General features: G+C 50.9%; 1 protein-coding gene across 2 annotated transcripts in view; it reads left to right on the forward strand.

The window, feature by feature from the left end:
* The window catches only part of VPS13D (vacuolar protein sorting 13 homolog D), a 2,738,381-nt gene that overhangs the window by 2,544,219 nt on the left and 174,148 nt on the right, over positions 1-20,014 (forward strand). For both annotated transcript variants that reach the window (XM_085608633.1, XM_085608634.1), the window contains exon 67: positions 618-813. In XM_085608633.1, coding sequence (XP_085464759.1) covers positions 618-813 — 196 coding nt within the window. The remainder of the gene's footprint in view (positions 1-617; positions 814-20,014) is intronic.

The following is a 20,014-nucleotide window of genomic DNA, read 5'->3' on the forward strand; positions in this document are numbered from 1 at the left end:
GAACTTAACTTAATATTTTACAAGTTAAGCACTGGAACCATTTACAACTAACCTCCGGCATCAAGACTCCAGATCTGCTGTAACACCTGTAGACACATCACTTCTTGGCGTAGATAAGGCATAGGTCGCATAACCTCAACCTTGCACCTCTGGATGTCTATGACAACGAGAAAGCTGTTGGACACAGAGGAAGCAATTCTGGGGATATGTTGGGAGGTGGAATGTTGGGAACTACATAGAATCTGGCACGAGAACATGTCCTCTGAGATCACCTAACTGGACAATGTAACTGCAATGGAGCACCTCAGCAGTGTATTGTTACCGATTGTGCATGATTATGACATGTACAAGTAACTGGCCATGTGTTGTTCAATTAATAAAAATATAATTAAAAAAAAAAGCCATCTGAACTATGGATAGTAATGTTTATATTCAGTTTTCATGAGCCAATTTAACATATGAGTAACATGCCCCTTTGCACCCTGATATTTCTTCTATCCTTCAAAACCCCACAATGTTGTTGTTCTCTCATCATTTGCAATTGGCTTAGCTAGTTTGTTATATATATATTGGTTCTTGATTTGACATCTCACACTATTTCTTGTCTTGATTGATAGGCATTATTGGTGGATTTACCAGTGTGTTCACCTCAACAGTAGAAGGGGTCAAAACCGAAGGAGGAGTCAGTGGCTTCATATCGGGCCTTGGTAAAGGGCTCGTTGGAACTGTAACCAAACCAGTAGCTGGAGCTCTGGACTTTGCTTCAGAAACAGCTCAAGCTGTGAGGGATACGGCAACCCTCAGTGGGCAAAGGTCAGTAATTTTAATATTTATAATCTGAGGATACGGTATGTCACATGTTAGTGCTGCATTGACAATTTTGTTGAATCTTCTTCTATTTTTTTTAAGTGAAAAAGTACAAACATGTTCTTTTAGCTACCCTTCACATCTGGCATGCTCTTTCAGTTATAACGTTTTTCTTTTCTTTTTGTGGACGATCTTCTGTCAGGTGTTTGTTTGTATCATAGTGCGAGATGGGCTGAGCAAACGAACACCACTGCTGTGTTTGAAATGGGATTGGTTTATACCCTATACTTAGAAACCTACAAAATGAACTTCCTTAGTGTACCTTTCATGGTGTGGATTTTGGACTTAACATTGGGGATGTGGATGTTCTGAACTGCACCCTGAGTGTCCCTCAGGAAAATACCAGGAACCCTAAGTTTATTGCTTTTTTGGGTTCCTGGAGGTACAAGTCCTGCACATGTATGTACTGCTCATAATCTCTGCTAATGATAAGGTCTGATCTACTTTGAGAGACTGCAGTGCTACATTTTGGCCTGGAAAGATTGCTTGTTTCAAGCGATCAAACATTCCTTCTGGGTACCCCTTTAAGGTATTTGGGACAGCTTACTTTAGTCTGATAGGCAAACGTGCAGTATTAGAGACTTCTAGCTGTGGATTCCTTACTCTTGTATTTCCCAGGCGTCAGGCTGGATCCGGAATCTTTTGCTGAGCAATACCCCTTGTGTGCGCCGTCGGGTGACTCCATTCGGCTCCGCGTGACGTTGGTTATGACATCACAGTGCATATATAGGCGTCACCCAGGCGCGCGGACGTCAGTCCTTTACTTTCTGTGCCAGTTAAGCGTCTATCCGGGAAGAGTTGGCGCTCTGTCACTTTTTAACAGGTTTTTCTGTAGACTTTTTTCAAATTCGTAAAAATATTTCCACTTTGTGTGCGAAAGATGTCTTTGAGGAAGACAAGTTTCAAACCGTGTGGTGCCTGCCACCGCATGATGACTGTAACCAATCCCCACCTCCTTTGTCTTCGGTGTCTTGAGGACGACCATGACTCGAAGCAGTGCTCGGACTGCCGGGCCATGGCTCTGAAGGCCTTGAGGGAGCAGGCGATAAATCTCCTTGCAGCCCAGCCGTCGACACTGTTGAGAGAGACTCTGCAGAGGTCCCGGTCCCAATTGAAGAAGACGAGGTCGCGGGACTGCTCCTGGAGCCCTAGGTCCTCTTCCTCCCACTCGAGGTCTTCAGGACGCTCGGGGAAGAGGCATAAGAAGAAGAAGTCCAAGAGGTCTTCATCTTCACCTTGGCTGTCATCCGTCGATGAGAATGGTAAGGAGCACCGACGCTCTGGGCACAGTTCCGCGGAGCCAGAGCCTGAGTCGACTTCGCACCTCCGTCCCTTTCCTGGAGCCGGAGTGACCCCCGCTCAAATAAAATAATTTTACGATGCCATGCTCCGCATATTTGAGTGGGCTGACCTCACTGGTGAGCCCTCGGGCCCCGCGGAGTCGGAAAGGGGACCCATCGGGTTGGAAGCTTTCGGCTCCTGCCACAGCGCTGGTGGGGCATCATGGATCCGATCCCAGATCTGGGTCGACGCCGGTCATGCCAACGCGACCTCCTTCGGCGTCGGTGCATGTGGCAGCGGCGGTGCCAGCCCCATCCTCGACGACACGGAGCTGGAACAATGTCGCTCAACGCTGATTCCCGCGCCGATTGACTCCAGGGGTTCTATGTTGTCACCTGAGCACTTTGAAGATGTGCTAGGCTCGGAAGAGGAATGGGAGGGAACACCAGGATGACTCTGCTGATTCTTTGGACTGGTATGGGGAACTTGCGGAAGCCAGTGGACTGGACACTCCTCCAGATACAGGCATGCTCTATTCACCAACAGTTGCTATGGAGAAGGGGGCATCCTATGCCATGGTGGTTAAGATGGCAGCTGAGGTCCTTGGACTGGAGCAATCAGAACTAATCTCCTGACCAATGTGCTTTAACCTGGGGCTTCCGCTTCCAAACCCCTTTTGCCCTTTAATGAAGCACTTACAGACATCCTACTAGGCACGTGGTCCAAGCCTAGCACAGGGGCTCCTGTGAATAGGACGATTGCACACCGCCATTGCCCTGCACTGGGTGATATGAAGTTCCTTAGCCAACATCCCACCCCTGAAGGTTTGGTGGTGCAGGCCTCTACTTCCCAGGGCTCGTTCCCTTCCACCCCTCCGGGTAGGGAATTCAAGAGGTTTGAATCATTTGGGAAGAAGTTGTTTTCTTCCTCCAGCCTTGCATTGCGGTCAGTTAATACTGTATGCTTATTGGGCCGTTTCTCCCACTCCCTTTGGGAGACGGTTGCACAAGTGCTGCCACAAGTCCCGAAGGAGGCCCGGGCTGTGCTCTCCCAAGCAGGCAGGGATGGAAGAGGTGCAGCAAAATTCACCATACAGTGTGGCCTAGATACGACGGATTCGCTGGGCAGATTGATTTCAACGATAGTGGCCTTGATGTGCCACGCCTGACTTCTCGGGCGATGTCCGGTCCAATCTGATGGACATGCCGTTTTGATGGAACCTTTCTTTTTGGGGGAAAGGCAGATTTGGCCCTGGTCAGGTTCAAGGAGTCTCAAGCTACGGCCAGATCCTTGGGCCTCTCCTCCGCTCCTTGTGGCCAGTCTTCCTTTCGTGGCAACGGAAGGGGTTTCCAGCCGCGTCAGCCCTATCCCAGCCACCGTCCTGCTCAGACTGCCCAAACCGTGCGAGGACATGTACGCGGTGCATTCAAATCCAGGAATGGAGGCCAGAAGTAGTCGACCACACTGCCCCCAGCAGCCGCAGCCTCCAAGCACTCCTAGGCTGATTCATCAGGACCACACTACTTCAGTTGGTGGGAGAATTCATCATCATCCTCCTCCACTAGAGATACATAACATCAGACAAGTGGGTCTTGCAGATTGTCCAGGAGAGCTATTCTCTTACTTTCCTTTCTTTTCCGCCTCCCATTCTGCCCAATCAGGAACTGCTGACGGAGGATCATCTTAAATTGCTCCAAGAGGAAGTTAGAGCTCTCTTGGCTAAAGGAGCTATAGAAAGGGTCCCGGTTTCAGAAGTAGACAGTGGTTGTTATTCCAGCGACTTTTTGATTCCAAAGAAGAACAAAGGGTTGCTTCCCATTTTGGATCTTCAGACCGTCAATCTCTTCCTCAAGAAGGAGAAGTTCAAGATGCTCACTCTAGCTCATGTCTTGTCTGCCCTAGACCAGGAAGACTGGATGATAGCGTTTGACCTGCAGGATGCATATTTTAATATTCCCATTCTGCCGGGCCACAGGCATTACTTACGGTTCAAGGTAGGTCGCAAGCACTTTCAATTTACCGAGCTCCCCTTCGGCCTTACCAGTGCCCCTCAGGTGTTCACCAAGATGATGGCGGTGGTCGCAATTCATCTGCACAGGTTAGGGTGTTAGTCTTCCCCTACCTCGACTACTGGCTGTTGAAGGCGTCCTCGCCCCAGACTGTCGTCTGCCACCTTCAGACTATGGCAGGCCTCCTGCATTCGCTGGGGTTCTCTATAAATCTGCCGTAGTCAAACCTGACACCTTCTCAGACACTCCCTTTCATCAGAGCAGTTCTGGACACAGTGCAGTTTCAAGCCTATCCTCAGGAGCAGTAAGTCCAGGATATTCAGGTTATGATTCTGATGTTTCAGCCTCTATCCTGGATTTCGGTGAAACTGACCCTGAGGCTCTTAGGCCTCATGGCCTACTGTATCCTTTTGGTAAATCATGCCAGGTGACGTATGCGGGCTCTGCAGTGGGACCTGAAGTTCCAGTGGGCACAGCATCAAGGAAATCTCACCAACAAGGTCCAGATCTTTGAAGAAACTGCGAGAGATCTGCAGTGGTGGTTGACGAACTGTGATTGGGTCAATGGTAGACCCCTCTCCCTTCTCTAACCAGAACTCACAGTAGTGACAGATGCCTCATTTCTGGGATGGGGCGGTCATCTGAAAGAGGTTGAGTTTGTTGCATGGATTCTGCAAGATCACAGAACTATGCTTGGAATTATTGGACCTTAGTAGGCAGGGACTGAATTATCCTGTTACCTTAGTACCGATGAGCCAGAGACGACTAGCTATAGTGTCTCACTTGCCCTCCTGCTCACTCACAGAGGAACAAGTGATTAGACACCCAAGAACACAACACTCCCGACTCTCAGGAATCGCGGTTGCAAGACACCCTTTCACTCACACTCTTGTGCTCGCCCACTATAACATCTGACAGAAACAAGAGACAGTTTAAAATGTTTTTTTTTACTAACGTTCTTTAGTATGCAGTATACGTGCCACATCATAGCAAGTAGTCCGAAAATCATAAAAGGAGCTGTCATGATAAACGACAGAGTAACCTAACCTCCCTCCCCTTATATAGAAGCCAATTGATTATATATTAGAAGATCTTTGGGTGTTATCAGCAGACCCTGTACCTCAGTCTATAGATGCTAGTTCTACATCACAGGCGCTGTCCTGCTCTTCTCCCTGAGAAGATCCCTCTCCAAGTGTCCGTTACCTATCTGTGTAGCCCCATATGACCAAAGTACGTGTTCCCAAGAAACAGTTGCATCTGCATGTTTTGTCTAGGTGCTAGGGCCTGACCAGAACAAAATAACAAGGGGCATTGTTGTTCGACCTTGTTCACAATGTGCAGACTAAATCCCGGGAACATGCAAGGCAGGCAAAAACAACAGCATGTTCTATGTGAAAGTTTCAGAGTAGCACAAGCAAACAAATTTGTGTAGTATTGTGCGCAAAGCAGGAGACAGGCAGCAACATGCTCTTGCTAACATGGAGAAGACTATAATGTCCTGATGGGCCTCGTGACAAGATCATGGGACACTGGTCTCCGGAGGAGTCAGGGCTCCACATAAATCTGTTGAAGCTCCGGGCAATTCGATTGGCATGGAAAGCATTTCTTCCCTCTGTCAAAGGGAAGCTAGTACAGGTGTTCACAGACAACACCACCGCCATGTGGTACTGCAACAAGCAGGGTGGGGGTGGAGTCGTGGATCCTTTGTCAAGAGGCCCTGCGTCTCTGGGCATGGCTGGAACAGAAGGACATAACCCTGATGTTTCAACACCTGGCAGGTTCTCTGAACGCCAGGGCGGACAAACTCAGCTGTTTATGCCTAGCAGATCACAAATGGCATCTCCAGTAGGAGGTGGTGCAAGTTTACTTTCAGCAGTTGGGAGAATCTTGGTTCAATTTGTTCACCTCAGAAGAGAACGCAGAGTGTCAGCATTATTGCGCGCTGGAGTTTCCAATGGCTATTGTTTGGCAGCGCTTTTCATTGCATGTGGAGCTCAGGCCTACTGTACGCCTTCCCGCCCATACCTCTCCTGCCCAGGGTACTGAAAAAGATCAGGAACGACCGGGCCCAAGAATCCTTGTGGCTCCAGACTGGGCAAGGAGAGTTTGGTATCCAGAGCTTTTTAGAATGAGCATCTATCCTCCTACCATGCTGCCCCTTTGGGAAGATCTTCTGTCGCAGCAGCAGGGGAGGGTCCTTCACCCGAACCTGTCAACTCTGCGCCTCCTTTCGTGGAGATTGAGAAGCGGAGGTTGATGGCTTTTGGCCATCCTCCCGAAGTCTGTAATGTTATTTTGGTGGCCAAGCGACCCTCGTATTAAATGGTATATGCCTGCCATTGGCAGATAATTGTATTATACTGTACAGAAAGGTCCTTCAACCCTCTTTCTGCTTCTCTTTCAATTTTCTTTATGTTTATTCTGATCCTTGCCCATCAGGGCTCCGCTTTGGGATCTCTCAAGGGTTACCTTTCTGCTCTGTCTGATTTTTTGCGGTTGCCAGACCAGCCCTCTCTTTTTAAGTCACGATTGTACATACGTTTCTTAAAGGGCTGGCTCACTTGTTTCCACCGACGCCCTTTGTTATGCCACAGTGGAACCTTAATTTGGTCCTTACCTGTCTGATGTGTAATCCCTTTGAGCCTTTACACAATTGTCCCCTCCGGCTGTTGACCATCAAAACAGCCTTCTTAGTGGCTATTACATCGGGCCAGAGTATTAGTGAGTTGCAGGCATTGTCTTGCTCGCCTCCTTATCTTATGTCCTTTCCAGACAATGTGGTGCTGTGCATCAGGGCATCTTTTTTGACAAAAGTTGTGACCCCTTTCCATCTGGGTCAGTCCTTCACTTTGCCCACCTTCTTTGCTCCCCCGCATCCCTCTAAGGAAGAGGAGTGTCTCCACCAGCTGGACCCAAAAAGAGCATTGTCATTCTACCTTGACCGCACAAAAGAGCTTCGGGTGGACAACCAACTCTTTGTGGAGTATGTGGGCGCAAAGAAGAGAAGGGCAGTGGAGAGAAGGGCCATTTCTCGCTGGGTGATTCTCTGCATCAAGATTTCTTATGCCCTGGCAAGAAGCAGGTTTCTGGGGGATTAAGGGCTCATTCCACCAGGGTAAAGGCTGCGACTACGGCCTTGGCTCAGGGTGTCCAATGCAAGACATCTGTAAGGCTTCAGTCGTTAACATTGCAGGAGTGTCGCATGATACTTTTGGCAACGCAGTAGTCGAAGGTCCCTCATCATTCGCTGTATTCTTCTCCCTCCGAGGACCGCTCGAGGGCAAGCTCCCAAAGTACTTTGTTTTTGCTGATGACTGGCAAGTAACGCCATAGGCGATCAAAGTTGTGCGCCTCCCTGACTTTGCTGCATATGCGTGGTGTCTGACATGCCTCCGATTCCTCCGGTTGCAGTGTCACAGCTAGAGGCTTCCCCATGCCTTCCAGTATTTCCCAGTGCTGAGGCTACTCTGGATATGATGAGGTAATATTATCTCTCCCATCATGATATTTTTGGTTCTCCGCCTCCCTATGGTGCTCGTCTCTGCCCCAAGGAGGCCAAAGGAGCCTTGACTGACTTCATGCCGGCAGGGATCATCTCTGCGTCACTGAGACCCACTGAAACCATGATCAAATCCGTAGTGGCTCCGGTGCACCGCCTTTCCGGGTTCCCACCTGTGACAGCAGATTTGGATACGGCGCTGAAAGCTGCTACTGTGTCTCTCCTCCCTGACGCTGAAGTGTTACCTCTTTGATGCCAGACCACGTTGGGGGCAGCGACAGCAGAACACTTCTTTTCAGGCCACCTTCTTCCGTCTTCAGAGGAGCCCCCTGCTTTTTTTCCCTCAGGAGATAAGTATTTTGGTGATGTTTGTGATAACATAAGAGACACTACTCAGCCTCCTCCAGAGTTTCATTGGTTGTCTGACCTTGGTGAGGCTAGTGGACTTGACTCTTCCTCATCCTCAGGTGTGTCAGCTCTTTGTAGCCTTGCTACTGAAGCTAGCTCTGCTTTTGCCGAGCTTCTGCGGAGGGTTGCTGTGGTTTTGGAGGTGCAGCTCCCTTCTGTAGAGGTGGTCATTGATTGCCAGATGGGGGCTGAGCATGTGCTCCCCTTCAGTGCAGCCCTCTGATATTCTGTTGGGCTCTTGGGCTAAACATGTTTCAAGGGCCTCCATGGACCGGTCTATAGTTCATAGGCACCATTCAGCCCCTGGGGACCCCATCTGCCTCTTCCAACAGCCTACTCCGTGCAGCTTTGTGGTTCAGACTGCTACAGCCTCCCTAACATCCTCACCCTGCCTGACGTCCCTCCAGACAGGGAGTCTAAAAGCCTAGATGCTTTTGGACTATATATTTTTTCTGCCACCAGTTCCGCTTTGAGGTCTCTTAATACTGATTATGTTCTGGGCTGTTTTTCTCACATGTTGTGGGATTCATTCTCACGCCTTCTCCACCCCGTCCCTGATGACACATGGGACACTCTTACTCAGCTGCTCCAGGCTGGCCATCAGGCGGCTAAATTGCTGAATTGCTGTGGCATAAATACCACAGATTCTGTCGGGCGAGCCATGGCTCTTTCGGTAGCTCTTCATCGGGGTGCCTGGCCTGGTTTTTCAGAGGCTGTTCATTTCACCTTGGCGGACATGCCTTTTAATGGTCAATATCTGTTTGACGCTCAAGCTGACACTGCTTTGCACTGTTTTTGGGATAGACGGGTGGGGAGAAATCTTAAGCCCCGCTTGCCATACCATTTTCCCTGTATTGAGTTTGTAAACATCACCTGTTTTCTTTTACATGTAAGCCGTTTTTGGAGTTGTTCCATTGGGTTTTTTATTTCACACTTCACCTATGAGTGGCACCCGGTGAGGTGCTCCTGCTTCCAGCAGGTATTTTGTTTTATTGAACTTCCTGACTTGTCACTGACCAATTATTATCCCCGTTATTATGGGCGCATTTTATTTTATGGCCATATTGGCTTCCACGTGTGCAAAGTGTTCTTTTGTATCCCAAGTTCCGTTGGGGTATTCTGCTTGGCTTGTGCAGATGCACTGTTGCTTTGTTCCCTATCCTCCAGTGTACTTCGTCAGTGTAGGAAGGATGGATCCTTCTGCAGGATTACCCCCACTTTTTACCTGGTGCTGTGGTGGTTTCTGACTAGTCTGACTGGCATCCTGCTTACCAGGACCCCAGTCTCTGTGCTTTCTCCTCTAAATTGGTATGTTAAGTACATAGGTACATCCCAGATTGGATACTGGTGTAACCTTATCAGTTGTGTATATCTCCGGTTAGGAGATATCTGTATGTGTTCGTAAGTGTCCTATAATAAATACCTATTTTTATAAATACACTGGTTGGTTCTTTTTCACTTAATCTATACCAATAAGATTATTGTCTGTTAACACAAGATGCTTTACACTCATTATGGACTAAGCCTGAAGGCTGCTCCCCACAGCTATCACTTAAGAGAGCTTTCTAAGGTAGTCTAAGACCACTAAAATCACCATAAGGGTTGTCTGGATTGGTTTAGGTGCCCACTTACATAAGTGTATACTATATACAAAGCCAGCTTCTCACTGTCGGTATGCCCTACAGGCATTTCTCCATATGTTTCTGGCATTTTGGTACCCCTTATAGGGAACCTCACATTGTGTGCTTGGTAGGATGGTTCAAGGGGTTTCTCCTTGCTCTTTTCCTTACACTTTATCTGGTGCCCTTCTTTCCTAGAAGACGCAAGGAAAGAGGGCATACTTCTTGACCTAGGGTACATTCTCAACTCCTGCCCTAGACAATGTTCTTTCTTTCTTTATTTCTTTCTATCTCTCTCGTTCTTTCTTGCCTTTCTTTCTTTTCTTTTCTTTTCTTTTCTTTCTTTTCGGCTTAGCACCTCTTTGTGCTAGTTTTCATTATGCACAGTGTAAGAGGCTGGCTTAGTATATGGTGCACACTTATTTAGGTGATGCTCCTTGCACTAATCCAGGAAACCCTTATGGTGATTTTAATGGTCTTTGATAACCATAGAAAGCTCTCAAAGTGGTAGCTGTAGAGACCAGCCTTCAGGCTTATCTCGAATGTTGAGTGTTAGGCAGCTTGTTATATCAGTTTAACCTTAGGGTGTAAGTTAAATGAAAGAGAACCACACAGTGTTTATATAAAAATACTTCTATTTATTGCACAACAGTCCCTAACACATTAGTATATCTCCTACCCGTAGATATCAACACAATATACTATAATACTTTAAATGCAATAAGGTAAAGAGCACAAAATACAGCGGTCGCCCTGGGGGGAGACCAAAATATATATTAAGAAAGTGGAATGCGAACTACAGAAGAGTAAGGGATTTGGGCCAGAAGACCCAGAGGAGCCGTGGACACAAGGAACCACCCAAGGTAAGTGCCCAAGAACCTCATGGAGGCTGTGTGCAGAGTGGGAGCATATCTGCATAACCAATGGAAGTCAATTGAGAAGTCACAGTCACAGTTGCAGTTTTGCACAGGAAGGACCCTCCCCAGAGGACCCTGAAGAATTCCCTTGGAGGACGAGAGGTTGGAGAACAACCCCATCAGTGGATGCCCCGAAAACCAGGATATCTACACCAGGGAAGCTAGGAGCATAGGGAAGATGAGACATCGGAAACCACAGTAGACAACAATGGAAGACTTTGAAGAAAGTGACTCTGGAGATAAAGGTGATGAAGTCCGGTGGGATCTAAGGTTGGATTCTGGAAGTGAAGAACCTTCAAGCAGAGGGGACAGAGTCTATGTCTCTCAGGAGTGACCAGGAGGCACAGAAGAGCAATGCCCACCTGTGTCGGAAGATTCAGGTGAGTTGACGGTGACCTTGTCGCTGCAGCTGTGAGGACCTGGCGATGCTGAGGTGAGTCAGTGGTGGTAGGTGGTCGGTGTCCGGCAGGAGCACCAACAAACCTTGGTAGCCGCAACTGGTCTGGAGAACAAAAAAGGACCAGGAAGGGCCAGGGCACTCACCAACAGCAGGAAAGTCAGAGCAGGCCCTGAGCAAACAGGGGAGCCCACTGAAGTAGGAAAAGATCTTTAGGAGGACCCACAGGCCAAAGGCACAGGATATGCAAGAGGACTTCGAGCAGCTCACCAAGAACAAAGGTCCACAGTGCAGAGGATGCAGTGAGAACGCTGATCTTGGAGAGAAGAGATGTTGGAGGCTGGAGCTTCTTGTAGCCCAAAGATCTCTGGAGTGCAGAGCCAAAAAGCCTTGGCAACAGCATGTCGACGTGGTGCACAGGGGATCTGAAAGAAACACGTTAGTTAGATTCCTCACCTTAGAATATCCCCAGGCGTCAGACTGGATCCGGAAGATTTTTCGTCAGCAATACCCCTTGCGCGTCGCTAGGCGTCGTCTGCGGCTCCGCGTCCGTCGTTGGCGTCGTGCGCCGGAATGACGTCGTCGGAGTACTTAGACGCCGCCCTCGCGCGCTGACGTCAGTTCTTCTTTTTTCCGCGCCAGTAAGCGCAGATCCGGGAGAGCTACCCCTTTTTCGATCCTTTTTGATCTTGTCGACTTCGGTGCCGGTAGGATGCCTGGGTTAAAGCCTGTGCTGACTGTAGCCGCTTGATGTCGGTTACGGACCATCACCGCCGGTGCCTTTACTGCTTGGGCCTCGACCACGACGCGGAGTCGTGTTCGGACTGCAAGGCCCTGACCTCGAAGGCTAGACGGGAGCGGTCCCGTAAGCTTCTCGAGATTCGCCACTCGGCCCGGCGAGCCTCTCGATCCCGGTCCAGGAGGAGGTCCAAGGATCGGTCGCGGAGCCGCAGCTGACGTCACCATCGGTCGTCGAGATCCAAGTCTTCGGGTAAGTCGAAGCATTCCAAGAAGTCCAAGAGGCGACACCGCTCTTCGGACTCCCCTCGCCGGTCGCGCGACTCGGCCGAGGGTCAGGGTGGTTCCACCCCCGCGGCTCCGGCGGAGCCGCAGGCGCCGCGCAAGTCCCCATACCCGCCGGTCCCTGGGACTGACGCGACGCCGGTGGAGGTCAGTGCCTTCCTCTCGGCCATGAGGAGCCTGGCTCCGCCGTCGACGCCCGCTGGCGCGCCTTCGGGCCCCGCGGACCCGACAGGGCTGCCTTGCCTGCCGGCGGCTCCGGCCCCGGCGCCGTCGACGGCTCCGGCCTCGACGCCGCAAACGCCCGAGGGACCCGTTCCCGAGTCCCCGCCGACGCCGGTCGACCTCGTCACGCCTCCTCCGCCGGCGTCGACACCGGTACCACCCCCGACGCCAACTCCGCTCGACGTCGAGCCCCAGTTCAGTCCCGCTCCGGGCCCGGCGCCGCTACGGCGTCGATGGACGCCGCGTTTGGCGCCGCTAGAGACACATTATGTCTACCGCCCGGCTCCGTTCCTTCCTCCTGTATACCAGGAATCGGATGATGGGGACAACTGGGAGGGATCCGAGGATCCTATGGCCGCTCAGGCTCAAATGTCACAGGACTGGGCAGATGAACTGGGGGAGGCCAGTGGCCTGGATACCTCTCCGGACACTGGATTCGTCTCTCCTCCGACTGTGGCTTCGGAGGAGGGCGTTGCTTTCTCTGTGGTGCTGCGCAAGGCGGCCGCAGCCCTTGGGCTCGCGCTACCTGCCGTGGCTGTGAGGACTAACGTCCTCACTGAGGTGCTTCAGTCTGCAGCAAGCTCCACTGAGCCTCTGCTGCAATTCAATGAGGCCCTCATTGACGTTCTGCAGGGCACCTGGTCCAAGCCCTCCACAGTTCCTCCTGTGGACAAGAACGTCGCCAGGCGCCACCGCCCTGCTACGGGCGACCCCAGTTTTCTGTCCCAACACCCTACCCCCGAGAGCCTGGTTATCCAGGCCTCTACCTCCCAATCCTCCTTCCCGACCGCTCCGCCGGACCGGGATTCCAAGAGACTGGAACAGTTTGGCAAGAAGCTGTTCTCTTCCCTTAGTTTGGGCCTGCGGTCTTTGAACACCGCCTGTCTCTTGGACCGTTATTCCCACTCTCTGTGGGATGCGGTGGAGGACGTGCTGCCCCTGTGTCCGGAGGAGGTCCGGACACGACTTACCCAGGCTCTGGCCGATGGGAGGGATGCAGCACGACACGCTATCCGATGTGGGCTTGACACTACGGACTCGCTGGGTAGGGCAATTTCTACCACAGTGGCGCTTAGACGTCACGCCTGGCTGCGGTCCACGTCATTTTCGGGCGATGTCCAGAGCACTCTCATGGACATGCCCTTTGATGGCACTCGCCTTTTTGGCGAGAAAGCGGACAGTGCGCTGAATCGCTTTAAGGACTCCCGGGCTACGGCCAAGTCCTTGGGCCTCTCGGCCCCGCGGTCGCAAACTTCCGCTTTTCGCCCCTTTCGTGGCCAAGGAAGGGGTGCCTCCTCACGTACGCCTTGCCACTAGCCGCAGAACCAACCTGCGCGCGGACGTGGTTTCCGCCGAGGCGGTTCTGGAGGACGACGAGGTCAGCCCACATCCACCCCGGCAGCATCCGCCTCAAAGCCTTCCTAGCCCGAGCTTTCAGGCCCATTCCACGCCAGTGGGCGGCAGAGTTCGCCATCACCTGCTCCACTGGCGGTCCATCACATCGGACAGGTGGGTGCTGCAAATCGTCCGAAGGGGCTATTCCCTCCCCTTCGAGACGACCCCTACAGCCATGCCACCGCAGCACCACCGTATCTCGGGGGATCATTTGAATCTTCTCCACGAGGAAGTTTCGGCCCTCTTGGCCAAGGGGGCCGTTGAGCGCGTTCCGAGCCCAGAAGTAGGTCGTGGTTGTTATTCCCACTACTTTCTGGTGCCCAAGAAGGGCAAAGGGGGCCTGCGCCCTATCTTGGACCTCCGGAACGTCAATGCCTTCCTCCGGAAGAAAAGTTTCAAAATGTTAACTTTGGCTCAGGTTCTAGCTGCCCTAGACCCTGGAGACTGGATGGTAGCGTTGGACTTGCAGGACGCATATTTCCACATCCCCGTCCTGCCGGCCCACCGGCGTTACCTGCGGTTCACGGTGGGCCAAGAGCACTTTCAGTTTACCGTGCTCCCCTTCGGCCTCACCAGTGCCCCTCGGGTGTTCACGAAAGTGATGGCGGTGGTCGCAGCTCATCTGCGCAGATCAGGGGTTCCAGTCTTCCCCTATCTCGCCGACTGGTTGTTGAAGGCGGGCTCGCCCCAGACAGTCGTCTCCCACCTCCAGACTACGGCGGATCTCCTGCATTTGCTGGGATTTTCCATCAACGTGCCGAAGTCACACTTGAGTCCCTCTCAGAAGCTCCTCTTCATCGGAGCAGTTCTCGATTCGGCGCAGTTCTGGGTCTATCCACCGGAACAGAGGGTCTGGGATATTCAGGCCCTGATTCCCATCTTTCGGCCTCTATCTTGGGTTTCGGTCAGGCTAGTGTTGCGGCTTCTGGGGCTGATGGCCTCCTGCATCCTACTAGTGCATCACGCCAGGCGGCGCATGCGGGCTCTGCAGTGGGACCTGAAGTTTCAGTGGGCCCAGCATCACGGCAACCTGTCCGACCATGTCTTGATCTCGGAGGGCACTGCACAGCAGTTGCAGTGGTGGCTCACGGACCGCGATTGGGTCATGGGCAGAAGCCTCTCCCTTCCCCAACCGGAGCATGTCGTAGTGACGGATGCGTCCCTCCTGGGATGGGGTGGCCATATGGGAGAGGCGGAGATCAGAGGCCTCTGGTCTCCGGCGGAGTCTCGTCTCCACATCAACCTGTTGGAGTTGAGAGCGATCCGGCTTGCACTGAAAGCCTTCCTTCCCTCTGTCAGGGGCAGTGTCGTGCAGGTGTTCACGGACAACACCACCGCCATGTGGTATTGCAACAAACAGGGCGGGGTGGGGTCGTGGACCCTTTGTCAGGAGGCTCTGCGCCTCTGGATGTGGCTGGAACACCAGGGCGTCACCCTAGTGGTTCAACATCTGGCGGGCTCTCTGAACGCCAGAGCAGACGAACTCAGCCGCTGGTGCATAATGGATCACGAATGGCGTCTGAACTCCGAAGTGGCGCAAAGTCTCTTTCAGCAGTGGGGAGAGCCTTGGTTAGATCTATTCGCCACCGAAGAGAACGCGCAATGTCAGCAGTTCTGCGCGTTGGAATTTCCAAGGCGGCACTCGCTCGGCGACGCTTTTCGTCACGAGTGGAGTTGCGGTCTGTTGTACGCCTTTCCGCCTATACCACTTCTGCTCAGAGTGCTGAAGAAGATCAGGCACGACCGGGCCCAAGTCATCTTGGTGGCTCCGGATTGGGCACGAAGGTACTGGTATCCCGAGCTACTCAGTATGTTGACCGATCCTCCGATACCTCTGCCCCTTCGGGAGGATCTTCTGTCGCAGCAGCAGGGGACGGTCCTCCACCCGAACCTGTCCAGCCTCCACCTCCATGCGGTGAGATTGAGCGGCGGCAGTTGATGCCATTTGACTTGCCTCCTGAAGTCTGTGATATCATTCTGGCAGCCAGGCGTCCCTCCACAAAGACGGTATACGCCTGCCGGTGGAACAAATTTGTGGCATGGTGCACAGCAAAGGCTGTGGATCCCCTTTCCGCCCCTCTTTCTGAGGTTCTCCTGTTTCTTCTTTCTCTGGCCCGGCAGGGCTCTGCCCTGGGCACCCTGAAAGGTTATCTTGCTGCCATCTCTGCCTTCTTGCGGCTTCCTGATCAGCCTTCTCTTTTCAAGTCCCCTGTAGTTACACGCTTTCTAAAGGGCATTACTCACACGTTCCCTCCTGTCCCTTTTGTAATGCCTCAGTGGGACTTGAATCTTGTTCTCACATTTCTAATGTGCGCTCCCTTTGAGCCTCTTCATAATTGTCCTCTTCGTCTGCTGACGCTTAAGACTGCTTTTCTGGTAGCCATCACCTCGGCTAGACGGGTGAGTGATCTCCAGGCTTTATCTTCAAAGCCTCCTTTTCTCTCTGTTCATCCGGACAAGGTTGTCCTTCGGCCTCGTCCCTCCTTTCTTCCGAAAGTGGTGACTCCATTTCATCTTGGGCAGTCTGTCACCTTGCCCACCTTCTTTCCGCCTCCGCATCCTTCCAAAGAGGAAGAGAGGCTCCACCGTCTGGACCCAAAACGTGCGCTCTCCTTTTATTTGGACCGCACAAAGCAGTTCCGGGTGGACGACCAACTTTTCGTTGGATGCGTGGGTGCTAAGAAGGGGAAAGCTGTGCACAAACGGACCATCTCTCGGTGGGTCATTTTGTGCATCAAAATTTGTTACTCCTTGGCAAAAAAGGACCCTCCTGTTGGGCTGCGCGCCCATTCCACTCGGGCCACAGCGGCTACTACTGCTTTGGGGCGGGGTGTCCCTTTGCAGGACATCTGTCAGGCGGCGACGTGGGCTTCGCTACACACGTTTGCCAGGCATTATTGCCTTGACAGCCAAGTCCGGAGGGATGGCTTCTTTGGCCGTTCTGTCCTCCAGGACTTTCTGGTGTGAACTTGGTTCGCAGACCCACCACCGGGGATGGTATTGCTTGGGTATCTATTCTAAGGTGAGGAATCTAACTAACGTGTTTCTTTCAGATGAACAAGTTACTTACCTTCGGTAACGATGTATCTGTAAGAAACATTAGTTAGTTAGATTCCTCACCGACCCACCCATCCTCCCCGTTCTGCGAACTGACATCTAGGGTTAAGGTTATCCTTTTCAGGCCCCTAGATTTTATTTTTGGCACCAGTCTCGGTCTTTGCATGGCTCTGCGTTCCTGGCGCGGAAAGCTATGTACAAGAACTGACGTCAGCGCGCGAGGGCGGCGTCTAAGTACTCCGACGACGTCATTCCGGCGCACGACGCCGACGACGGACGCGGAGCCACAGACGACGCCTAGCGACGCGCAAGGGGTATTGCTGACGAAAAATCTTCCGGATCCAGTCTGACGCCTGGGGATATTCTAAGGTGAGGAATCTAACTAACTAATGTTTCTTACAGATACATCGTTACCGAAGGTAAGTAACTTGTTCTTCGGTCCCAGCGGTTCCGACGAGGGATACTGGCCGCAAAATTGCAGAGAGGACAGGTCAGACCTCGAGGGAGTTGCAGAACCACCACCTGTTTTGCTGAGCCTAGTGAAGTCCATAGGACGACTGGAGCAGCAGACCGGTCAGCTTCGTTGCAATGCCTGCTGATGCAGGGGAGTGACTCCTTTACTCCAAGGGAGATTACTTCCGGTCTCTTTGATGCCCACAGGTCTGTTGAAGATCCTTGAAGAAGCACAGACGATGAAGAAGACCTGCAGACAGCTAAACCAGGAGCAGTAGGATTCTTCCTTGATGCAGTCTCGGTTCCAGGCAAAGTCTAAGTGTCCAGACGGTCAAAGAGTGATGTGGTTTCAGTCTTGAGTCTCGTCCTACGACGAATCTGAGAACCCACCCACAGATAAGTCCTTAAGTATCCTCGGGAAGGGTTGGAACCACTCAAGGGTCCCTTCCAGAGGACCGGCTGGACAGAGGGTAGGATACTCCCATATCCTTTGTCCAGTTTTGCGCGAGAGCCCAGGGCTCCCTGAACAGGCTCAAACTGGAGTATGCAAGGAGGGCAACAAATGTGCCCTTCAAAGCAATCGTATGGTGCTGGCAAGCAGCCCCACCCCAGCCCAATACACTAATTTCTCTCTGGGAGGTGCTCACACCTCCCTGTAACCTTCCCTGCTCGAGCTCAGGCCACAGCAAGGGGGTAGCATTGTGTCTGTGGTCGGCAGAAGCACTAGGTTGCTGTCAGACCCTGAAAATCTGTTACTGGGAATATAGGGGGGTACCTCAAGGGAGACCTCCAGTACATGGGATCATACTTCCAACACTGGTATCAGTGTTGGGGTATGATTCCAACATGTTTGATACCAAATATCACCGGGTTCAGTGCAGCCACTATATAGTTAGAAAACTTGTAATGAGTGATGTCCACTATATGTATTAAAATGGCTGACTGCACTTACAAAGCCTTGAGAATGACTCCAGGGTTTGCAGGGGTATCCTGCTCAGGCAGGGGCACCCTCACACATGTAACCAAGCATCCTTAGGACTGTAGAGCCTGCCATAGGGGTGACTTAAAGGTTTTAAGTGTAGTGATCTCAGATATAAGGAAATTTATATCTGTTGTGAGAGGTGCAAGCACCAACTCACACAGGCTGCAATGGCAGGCCTGTAGTCACAGTTTAAGTGGTCTCCCATTGGTTGCACAATACATGCTGCAGCCCATGGGAGACTACTGGTGTACCTATGCCCTGGATACCTTAAAACCATATACTAGGGACTTACAAGGGTACACCAGGCGCCAATTGTGGATGTACAAGAGTACTTACCATAGTCAATTTAGGGAGAAAGCACAGGATCCCAGTCAGACTAGGTCGAAAACATACTGTCACCGAACAAAAAGTGGGGATAACCATGAAAGCAGATCCTACTTTGCTACACATGAGTACAAAGGACTCTTGTCATTTCTCTTTCTCTCAGGTTTCCTTGTAGATGTACCTTGTCTTTTTCTTGGCATGGGTGGTCTACTCTACCGACTCTCTCTTCTATGCCACTGCGTGGTCTGTTTTTATTCTACTTCTGTCCTGCACAGAGCTGTTTTTGCTTTTCACTTTTCAGAAATGTTTTGTTCTTTCTTGGGAACATTTCCATGACTCTTCCTATACCAACACCAACATTTGGTTACTCAACTGATTGTTATACTCAAAGCCTGTGTTCCTTCACCACCCTCTCTTGGGTTGGTTTGTTTAGATGTTTGGTACTCCTTTCGGCTTCTTCCTGGGACTTTTCTTCCCTTCTCACGAGTGAGGATAAAGTTCCAACTCCATAGGGATTTGTTATCCCTTTTACTTATGAGTGGGTAAATAACACTCTTGCCGGACGCCGAGATCCTCACTTTTGATGTCACAGGAATTGTTAGCTTGACACATTTTGTCCCTTGGACACTGGAGATTTCCTTTTGCTTTTGAAATTTTTTTCTTTTTCTCCCTTCCCTTCTCTTCCTCAATAGTCATAAGCACTGAATAATCCCCGCCCACGTGCGGGATCTTGGAGCATATAGAAATATACATATATATATATGTGTATGTTGGGAAACCACAAGCGCCTAGCATTCCCATGACATACATATATACATGTATATAAACACATAAATATGCAACCTAACACAATTCCAATAGGACAACATGCCAAAATTACATAGGTTTATCTTGTTCAAAAAATAATCTTACACATACACTCTGTAAAAGAGAACATACACTGTAATAGTGTCATACAAGAAAACCTTTATTTTCAGACAAGAAAAGTAGGTAATAGCAGGCAGTTGGCCAATGGGCTACATAGATGAATAAGCATCACAATACAGTAAAAAAACTGGCACCTTGCCTTTAAGGCTTCCAAGAACTTGGACACCGTGCCTTTAAGATCTCAAAGAGCCCCTCTGCTCCCATCATGCACCACAGGTGACAGTTAGGCCAGTTCTTTTTTCCGGCTCCTTCTGTGAGGATCCTGGAACTTGAGTTCGACAGTTTTTGATTATCTTTAGTCAGAAATAGTTTTTTTCTCTCATTATTCGACATTTTTGACTGCTGATTGATATTTATTTATCTTTTCTGACATTTTAACATACTTTTTTCTGTCAGAATGCCAGCATTATTCCACAAATGTCCTTCTTGTGGTAAAAAGATGGCTAAATCTGACCCGCACTCGCTGTGCATCGTGTGTTTGCCATCTTCACACAAGCCAGATACTTGCAATTGTTGTCAGCAGTTTTCGAAACGGACTCTTCAGGACAGAGAGAGTATTAGACTCCATGCCTTGATGGAGAGAAGCACAAGTCATCGTAAAAGTGGCCTTGGAAGTGGTCAAGGCCCTTCTTCT

Source organism: Triturus cristatus, chromosome 1_2 (genome assembly GCF_964204655.1).
Source record: "Triturus cristatus chromosome 1_2, aTriCri1.1, whole genome shotgun sequence".
In the NCBI taxonomy this organism is placed as follows: domain Eukaryota; kingdom Metazoa; phylum Chordata; class Amphibia; order Caudata; family Salamandridae; genus Triturus; species Triturus cristatus.